This window comes from Saccopteryx leptura, chromosome 1 (genome assembly GCF_036850995.1).
Source record: "Saccopteryx leptura isolate mSacLep1 chromosome 1, mSacLep1_pri_phased_curated, whole genome shotgun sequence".
In the NCBI taxonomy this organism is placed as follows: domain Eukaryota; kingdom Metazoa; phylum Chordata; class Mammalia; order Chiroptera; family Emballonuridae; genus Saccopteryx; species Saccopteryx leptura.
The window spans coordinates 310602683-310612805 of NC_089503.1; the positions used below are offsets into that span (position 1 = coordinate 310602683).

Consider the following 10123-nt stretch of genomic DNA (forward strand, 5'->3'; position numbering starts at 1 on the left):
TACAAAATTAAGACTCTGAAATAGGCATCCTCCACTCTGTTAACAATGAGTCTTGTTCTCTGTACTGTTCCACCCCATACTCATGATAATAAAACTCAGTCATATAGAATAAAATACATACTAAGGTAATAAAAAGTAATGCATCATTCTTTTGGTGAATACTGAAACACACTGTAACAATGTACATATTTATTAACATAGTAAGTCCAAGCTCAATTGAAAAGATACAAATGCATATTCAAAATGATTAACAACCACTACTCAAATCTTATAGAAAACAACACAAGTGAAAATAATGAAAACAGAAAATCATGCTAACCTATAAGTATTTATGGAAGTACTACTTAATCACAAAGAATATATATCCCAAACCTGACTTAAATATATACAAGCAGGTACCTCACTTCATATCTCTTTTGTATCCCTCAGAATCACTGAGCAATTAAGAACTGCACTTGAATTAATGCCTATATATGAAGGTAGTAAGCATGGTAGTTAACAGTATTGATTCAAATTCAAGCTCATTTATTTAATAGCTGTATGACCTTGGGCAAGTCATTTAACTGCATTGCCTAAAATTTATGTAAGGTGCCAGTATCACTTCCAGATACGGAGAATAGTGTCAAGAATGAAATCTGGCCCTGGCCGGTTGGCTCAGTGGTAGAGCGTCGGCCTGGCGTGCAGGAGTCCCAGGTTCGATTCCCGGCCAGGGCACGCAGGAGAAGCGCCCATCTGCTTCTCCACCCCTCCCCCTCTCTCTCTCTTTCCCTCCTGCAGCCAAGGCTCCATTGGAGCAAAGTTGGCCCGGGCGCTGAGGATGGCTCCATGGCCTCTGCCTCAGGCGCTAGAATGGCCCTGGTTGCAAAAGAGCCACGCCCCAGATGGGCATGCCGGGTGGATCCCGGTCGGGCGCATGCGGGGAGTCTGTCTGACTGCCTCCCCGTTTCCAACTTCAGAAAAATACAAAAAAAAAGAAAAGAAAAAAAAAAGGAAAAAAAAAGAAAAAAATCTGAAAAAATATGTAATGCACAGTGGCTGCCTAGAACACAATAATCATTAAATTGCAGCTAATCTTAGAATTATAAGCAAATTGAAACACTTACAATCGGACCATCTCCCCTTTCCAAATATGGCTGGTGATTAATATGAACAATTGCAGGCAGCAAATACTGTGGGGGGAGAAGAATGACGGTCTTGTAAAAAAATCAAGCCATTATCTTAACAGTTCTAAATTGTAACAGTAATTGATAATGCCTAACTAAGAAAATGAAAACAGTACTCAAAACTGTGACAAATATATGCAATGTAAATTTAAATACGAAATGCTTCTACCTATTTCATATAGCTAAAAACGCTAAAACATTACCTACACTAGCCTGACCAGGCAGTTGCACAGTGGATAGAGAGCATCAGACTGGAACACAGAGGACCCAGGCTCAAAACCCTAAGGTTGCCAACTTGAGCATGGGATCAAAGACATGACCCCATGGTTGCTGGCTTCAGCAAAGGGTCACTCTGTTGTAGCCCTCAGGTCAAGGCACATATGAGAAAATAATCAATGAACAACTGAAGAGACTAAGGAGCTGCAACAAAGAGTTGATGCTTCCCATCTCTCTCCCTTCCTGTCTGTCTGTCCCTATCTGTCACAAATTAAAAATAAATAAAACATTACCTACACTATATGAATTAAAACTTTTATAGCCTGATCAGGCGGTGGCTCAGTGGATAGAGCGTCGGACTGGGATATAGAAGACCCAGGTTCGAGACCCCGAGGTCGCCAGCTTGAGCGAGGGCTCATCTGGTTTGAGCAAAAGCTCACCAGCTTGAGCTCAAGGTCTCTGGCTTGAGCAAGGGGTTACTCGGTCTGCTGAAGGCCCGCGGTCAAGGCACGTATGAGAAAGTAATCAATGAACAATTAAGGTGTTGCAATGCGCAACGAAAAACTAATGATTGATGCTTCTCATCTCTCCGTCCCTGTCTGTCTCTCTGTCTCTGTAAAAAAAAAAAAAAAAAAAAAGAATTGACCCTAGCTGGTGGCTGAGTGGATACAGCATTGCATCAGTCCAGTGACAAAACATCCTGGGTTTGATCCCCAGTCAGGGTACAAGAAGCAATCAATGAGTGCCCAACTAAATGGAACTAAGTGGGACAAGTTCATGCTTCTATCTCTCTCTAAAATCAATAGTTGAATTAAAAAAAATAGAACTTTCTCAGGGAAGTCTTCCTGTATAAAAAGATTATAAAGAATTGAGAAATATATATGGGATAATTAGAATAGCAAAATAAGTTACCACATTGTTAAAAATCTTCCCATGCTGGTACATACCGCTAATGTCTTCCCAGAGCCAGTCTGAGCAATGCCCACCATATCCCGGCCACTGAGAGCCAGTGGAAACCCCTGGCACTGAATCGGAGTTGGTTCTGTGAAGTGCTGGTCCATCAACACATCCATTACATATTCTGTAAGAGAATAATATTACCGCTTTTAAGTAAATTTTTAAAAACTGTTCTCAGCAAGTTACCCACTCTCTCCATGAGAAGTGTAGTTTTTTTCTTCAGTTAGGAAATCTGTGACCTGTTTACTACTACCTCTCAAAGGGCTGCTGTCAGAGCCATTTACCTTCAAAAACTTGAAAACCACTGCCCTCAAATATCTAACAGGCATTGGCACATGGTAATCACTTGTTTGCTCAATTCAAATTATATCCAGTCAGAACACAATTCCATTCTGATTTCTAAGGGGTAGAGGCAAAATCCCAGGGAAAGATGAAACTAAAAAAAGTTCTAAATCAGAAAACAGATGAGCTTAAAAAAAATCTCTTACACAACTATCTTTAGTTGTAGAGCCTAGAGTAGACTTAAAAAAAAAATAAATTTCACATAATTACCTTTGTGAAAGGTTTTCAACAAAGTCCTGAGTATGGTACAAAACCTTTAAATGACCAATTACTCGTGTTTACCATTCAACCCAAATTAACAATTAAGACCCTGGTGATGCCTGACCAGGCGGTGGCGCAGTGGATAGAGCGTTGGACTGGGATGTGGAAGGACCCAGGTCCAAGACCCCGAGGTCGCCAGCTTGAGCGTGGGCTCATCTGGTTTGAGCAAAGCTCACCAGCTTGGACCCAGGGTTGCTGGCTCCAGCAGGGAGTTACTCGGTCTGCTGAGGCCCCTGGTCAAGGCACATATGGGAAGGCGGTCAATGGACAACTAGGGTGTCGCAACGAAAAACTGAAAATTGATGCTTCTCATCTCTCTCCATTCCTGTCTGTCTGTCTCTATCTATCCCTCTCTCTGACTCTCTCTCTGTCCCTGTTAAAAAAAAAAAAAAAAGACCCTGGTGAGAACACTTACGTGGGAAGTTAGCATGGTGGAAGGCAAACACAGGCTTAGGACAAACATCTCCCCCTCTCACTGTAATCTCCTTCTTACGGCGTAGTTCATCGACCTCGTACTATGGAAGAAAATGAAGACAAATTAGAAAACAAGTTAAATATGCACAACTTCATGAAGCAATCCAGCTGAACAATTTTCACCCAATTTGAAATTAAGATGAAAAACGAGTGAGGAGTCTCCCAACTTTCTGAGTCAATAAAGCAGGTGATAAGAATTCCATTTTCCACAAGAGAAAACTGACACCCAGGAATGTTAAGTTGCCCGAGGTCAGAACTACGAAGAGGAAGAAAATGTAGAACTTAGGACCAAGTGCTCTTTCCACTATAGTGACTATACCTTCTTATGAACAAGTAACCACAATGGGTTGAGTCTAAAACATTCATAATATGAGGTTAAAAAAATAGGAGTACATAATGCCAACATTCTAAAATTTAACTTACTTCATGTGATAAATGAGGACCAATCAGTCAATACATTAGGTATATATTTAAAGGGGTCCTCTTAGGTGTATTAACAGTGTTAATAAAACTCTAATGAAAGTACCACTGCACTAAAATAAAACATGTAATAGCAATAGTAGTGTATGTGTAAATTCTGGCTACCATGTCCACTTGGTTCATTACTGTGTATTAAAAAAGATAAAATAAATGCCCCCTCCCCACACTCACTGGAGTCAACCTTGCCACTTCTGGATGTTCCACATAAAAGTTCTTTTCAAACTTGGGGAGCTCACTCAAATCCCACTTCTTTTTACGTAAACGCTCCCCAGGATTACCAAATTTCTTCGGGGGAAGGCCACCTCCACCTCTTGCTCCAAATCTAGAAATACCAAAAATTTTAGCTATTAATATTTTTAAAGAAATGTACCTTAGGTGCCATAAAAACATGCAAAAGATGGGACCCTTAGGATATTTCCAGCCCTCCCCTCCAAGAGCATATTTTATTACTCTTATTAAAGGCAATGGAGTTCATACTACTTCCTCTACTATTCAACAATACTGTTACAGGTATGGTTAAAATCAGTGAAAAATTAAAAATTGTTACATTAAAAAAAAAAGTTCTTGTATTTAGAGAAATAGATCATGAGGATTACAGTATTATCTTGAGCAAATTATTTATCCTCTCTGTCCCTCAGTTTCTTATGCAAAGTGAAATAATGCTACCACCTATTTCGGAAGTTGCTATAAAGACGAAATGAGTAGTGAGTGTAAAGTGCTTAAAACAGTATCTGGTATAGTAAGCACTCAGTACAAGCAAGCATTCAACCAACAGTTACTAGGTATCGACTATATACCAGGTACTGTTTCAAGTGGTCAAGATACTCAAGTGAATAAAACAAAAGCCTCTACTCTTGTATGATACTGAGACATGTAGGTAAGAGAGGACATTAGTTTGAGTTTAAATACAAGCTAAGACTACAACAGGTAGAAAAATTTACTCCAAGCAACTCAACCTCATACTTGGAATAGATTCTAAGATCCTTTACCCTTTATACACTGACAAGCACTTCTTTTGTCTGCTAATCTACTAAGAAAAACTACCGGGACCCCTAAAAATAAAAAAAGCGTGGTAGGCTAGTCTTCACCTTTTGTTTATGCTAATGAACAGCCAGAACAAAAATTTATGACCTATCCTTCCTCTTCATCTCCACCTTTACTTTGTATCTACTTTTTGATCCCAAAAAGTAGTACTATTAATTTAACTATAAATTTACCAGAGAAACCACTAAGTCAGTCTGATTTAAGGTATTTAAAACTCAGATTACTTAAAAACATTTTTTTTTGTTTTATCTAACTTTAACAGACAAGTTCAACTGGAATACAAATTTGGTCACTAGCAGAAGTTGAAATGTTCTACTTTTCCTTGAAGAATCCTAACACTATGGGGGTCTACAGTAGTGGTTTTCAACCACTGGTCCACAAAATGTTAATTATCCTGATGTTGTATGAAGATTACAGACCCAATGATTATACTCTATAATCTTCATACATCAGGGTGGTTAACTCAGCGCCTGAAAACTACTGGTACAGCATATTTTCATCCTATTTCCTTACTCCTGAAAACACTACACTAAATTTAATTTCTCTTTTCCATTTTAACCTACTCATCTTGCGGATGGTTCCACTTTATAACTGACAGGCAGTAGTACTATTTTAAAGGGCCTCAAATTCCTGGATTTCAAACCAGCCTTAAAACACTGGCTTAATATTCAGCTAAACATTTCTCTAAATACAAACATACAAAGATCGATGGCAGGAAATGTTCTTGGGACCACTGAGTACCTACATTCAAAAGGCAGAACTGAGTCACTTCATTTGTACTACTGCTTAACTGTTAAGAGAAATCAGGAACCAAAACAGTAAAAGCACATTGCACACACATATATATCAAAGATAAAACTTCATATATGCCTCAGGTCCAAAGCTCAATACTGAATACACCAAAAACCACCTGGCCTGGATCAACCCCATTCCCCTCACTTGTAAATAAAGCAACTAACAAAATTTTAAATGGAAAAACCAAGTCTCTATAGACAGTCTTGCAAAGAAAGGAAAAGTGACAAAAGATTAATTTTTAGAGATTGTCAGTCCAGTTTAAATGAATTTATGTGGTTTCCAGAAGATGCCTTTCAGTGCTGCTGCTGCAGCGCAATGGTACAGACCTTCAAATAATGATCTGGAAAAAAACAAAGTTTTTTTTTTACTGAAAGAGAAAGGGAGAGAGAGAAGCATAAAGTAGTAGTTACTTCACTTTAGTTGTGCCTTGACCAGGTAGGAGGGAGGGGGCTCAAGCCAGGGAGCTCGAGGTTTTGAACTGGCAATCTCAGCATCCAGGGTCAACGGTCTACCACTGCACCACCAAAGATCAGGAAAACAGAAGTTTTCAAGGTTCCTTTCAAGGCTTACAAAAAAGTAGCCCTTATTTTTTTATTTTTTTTCCTTTCTCCCTAATGCCTTGGCTTACTATCCAAGACATACCACCCACACTAATATAATTTGAAATACAGGATTCTTTATAAATATGTTGTCTGCCACCTTTATAATTAATGCTGACTTCAATATTCAAGACAGCCTTTTACTCTTTTTAATTTGGCTTTGCACTAAATGCAGCTTTGAAGATTTATACACTAACATGCAAAATCATGCTAGTTTAAATGAGTAATACACGTCTTTGGACTGTACATGTAAAATGACCTCATTTCCTTTTCACAATAATAATCTATTTCAGCCCTGTAGCACGCAGTCAATAGCAATCCAACACATAAAGGAAATTCCACAGTAAAAGTACAGTTGGGGCACTTTATGTCACTTTGCTTGAAATGGATAACTTTATAAAGCTTTTTTTTTTTTTTTGTATTTTTCTGAAGATGGAAACAGGGAGGCAGTCCGACTCCCGCATGCACCTGACCGAGATCCACCAGGTATGCCCACCAGGGGGCGATGTTCTGCACATCTGGGGCATCACTCTTTTGCAACCAGAGCCATTCTAGCGCCTGAGGCAGAGGCCACAGAGCCATCCTCAGCGCCCGGGCCAACTTTGCTCCAATGGAGCCTTGGCTGCCGGAGGGGAGGAGACAGAGAGGAAGGAGAGGGGGAGGAGTGGAGAAGCAGATGGGCGCCTGTCCTGTGTGCCCTGGCCAGGAATCGAACCTGGGACTTCTGCACGCCAGGCTGACGCTCTACCACTGAGCCAACCAGCCAGGGCCTTATAAAGCTTTTAAAAAAATATTAAAGAGTCAATATGGGATAAACTAAATTTGGGTCAGCAATTCATTATTTCCTCTTTTCAGATTTTTATTATTAAAGGATATATATGATGTGATGAACTATTAAGTCAAACACCCACAGTAAATAAATAGACCATTACCTGTACATCTTGGTAGCCTCATTTGCTTAAAACCCCCATCATAACTGTCTCGCATTCTAGGCATTCCCTTGCTTTTTATAGCCTTGCCATATTGGTATGGTAGATATCCTTATGTTATACTACCACAACTTGCTTTTTCACTGTTGTAGTCTACTGTATTAATATCCACAATTTATAGACATTTTAGCCGTTTCCAACATTGTTGTGAATGCTGCTGGTAAAAGCATCTTTGTACATGAATACTGGGGCACACATACAAGGGTTTCTCTAGGCCTTAGAGGTTAGGATATAAAGATTGAGAAATTAATGCAGCATTTTTCAACTCTAGTAGGTAATGTTCTTCTTCCTAAGCTGTTGTACTAAAATTTACTTCCAAATTAGCTATACTGTGAAAAAAACACAGCAGACTGTGCACTTCTGGTCTTCCAAACTTACCACGGAGATAAACTCTTTCCTAACTAGGTATGTCAAAATAATCCCTTTTTATTTTATAAATTAATAACCAAGGTGCTTGTGACTAGATCTGATACTTGAGTATTTAGCTCACAAAAGTTTGGAGAAAACATGCACAGAACCCCTACTGAGAGAGACAACTACATGTATTTCAATTCCTGTGAATACAAAGGCAACTTTTATTACAGAAAAGAAACAGCACAAATCAACATAGACCTACCTATTACGAAACTTTTTCGTTTAGCCGACATTTATATTTGAATATCAGTATCTGGAAGGACTTCATTTTTTAATCGTTAACTTCCAACCCAAGTACAGGGGCGTTTCTACATCAGAAACTTTCCAACTAGGCCGAGAAGTTCATGTTCAGTCCAGTTATAGACAACAAGGCCGAAACATGGAAGGGGGGGAAAAGCTACAATGACCAAACAAAACACCACTCCCTTCCCAAACACGGCCATTTAGATGACAATTTTCTCCCTTTATAGTCCAATATGCGTCCTCTCAATTATTTAAAAACGACTAACGGTGATTTAAAAATACATTTAAAACCAGAAACCAGTCTTTCAGCCTCTAGTTTCTATTCAGGTTTCCAGTTCCGTTAACAGTTCTCTCTAGCGACAGATAAACACGAGAGAAGCCATTTTGCGTTGAGATTTTCCTAGACTGAACTTCGAGATCTCATTCTATTCTCAACAAGAACATCCGTGTTTCACAGATGAACACTGAGGCCCGGAGAAATCAAATAACTTGGCCAAAAAGGCCGGGCTCGAAAGCCGGGAAGCGAAGTGAGGCCCGGACTGGGTCTGCGACGGCCAGGCCGCCCCTCCGCTCCCCGCGGGGCTGGGGCCGGGCCGGGCCGCGCCACGACGGCCGTCCGCAAGGAGCTGGGAGGCCGCCAAGCCACCCCCCGCTGCCAGGTCATCAGTGACCCCGGGGCCCGCGCACTAAGTCGCTATTATGTCCCGGGTCGCCTCGGTCCCCCGAGTAGGGAGCGTCGTTCACAGGCCAGCAGTCCACTCCGTCTCTCACCAGACCCCAAACTGCAGTCTCCTTGGGCGGCAACCACCCCACCCCCCACGCACGCACAAGGCCCTTCCTCTCCTCCTCCCCCCTTACCCTCCACGGTCCCGATCCCGGTCCCGGTCCCCAAAGCCGCCTCCGCGCATTGTCCCAAATGGATAGAGATCTGGGAGCGGGGCACGGATGGCCGCGCTCGGCAGGGCCTGCGGCTCCGGTCTGGTAACGACCGATGGCGGCGGCGCCTCCGCTGTTGAGGCGGCGGCAGGCGCAGCGCTCTCTCGCTCCGACGCGCTGTCTCCCGTCGCAGACGCCACCGTCGCCGCCTCTCTCGTCGGAGACGGGAGCACAACACAGAGAATCGGGGTTATAAAGTTAATGGGTAGGTTTGGCTACGCTCAAACCCGGCAGGGCCGCGGTTTAGGCGTCTCCTTCCTTCCCGGCGACTGCACAAAATGGCGGCCAGCACTGAGAATGCTCCAGCTTAACGATACGTACGTCGGAGACGATACGTAAACAGCGTGTCTGAATAGCCCCAGGTCTATGCGGAGTACTACGGACATTCTTGGAGGCATTTTACGTCAGTTACGAAGGTGGACGCATTTTGCGGTCCGCAAAGGAAAAACAAAGTACGGAGCGGGCGTAGAGTTCTCGCGCCACCCGAACTAGAACGTGGGATGGGGGGCGGGGCGGAGTAAGAGTCGCAGATACAACGTAACATTCTTTGCGTCGTTAGCCGGCCCAGAGTTGCGAAGATGCGCAGTGTGCGTAACGCATTCTATTTGAAGAATAGACGATTTTGTCGGGTTCGACAGCGGGACGGAACCCGGGCCTGCCTGTACAAGTGGCATTGCGGAAACTATAACGACCCTCCACGTTGTAGTTGTCAAGTTCCAGCATTTCTAGGTGCCAAAAATCCAGGAGGGTCTTCAGGGTCCCTAGCTGGCGCTCCTGCGTGTCCCTGCCAGCTCTCTGGTGCCGCAGCACTGGGTCTGCCGAGACTGCCCGTACGCCCTGGCGACGTTTCTTTCGGTAGCCTCTTGCTGTGCTGTCGCTGGCAGCCATGATGGATGCGCCTCGTCCGTTCTTCCCGTAGTTGGTCAGGCAGCGAGGTCCCAGCTGAGTTAAAGCACTCCCTACTACCCTTGGTTCACACTAAAGTGCATGTTCTCAACAGAACATTTACACTACCTCCCACTAAGCACAGTTCACTAAAATAGAACCAAAATGTGGGTGGAGCTCCTCTTAAGGTAAACCACCAGGATTTGACAGCCTTTAAATGGCGCTGCCTGGGGGGGGGGGGGGGGGGGGGCTGACAAGTCTTTAGTGTTCTTCCGGGAGGAAAGGCTTCTTCAGACACAAAGGTGCAGACATAAATCGTGTTTTT

The 10123-nt window shown here is 42.7% G+C and overlaps 1 protein-coding gene across 2 annotated transcripts in view; it reads right to left on the bottom strand.

Moving 5' to 3' along the window:
* DDX17 (DEAD-box helicase 17) overlaps window positions 1-9838 on the bottom strand; it is a 24592-nt gene extending 14754 nt beyond the window's left edge. The window contains exons 1-5 of one of the 2 annotated variants that reach the window (XM_066358432.1): window positions 8836-9838; window positions 4065-4215; window positions 3355-3454; window positions 2327-2460; window positions 1104-1169 (exon numbers count right to left, since the gene is read on the bottom strand). In XM_066358432.1, coding sequence (XP_066214529.1) covers window positions 1104-1169; window positions 2327-2460; window positions 3355-3454; window positions 4065-4215; window positions 8836-8885 — 501 coding nt within the window. In that variant the 5' untranslated portion in view covers window positions 8886-9838. The remainder of the gene's footprint in view (window positions 1-1103; window positions 1170-2326; window positions 2461-3354; window positions 3455-4064; window positions 4216-8835) is intronic. The other variant, XM_066358433.1, reaches the window with a different exon arrangement.
* Window positions 9839-10123: the final 285 nt, after the last annotated feature.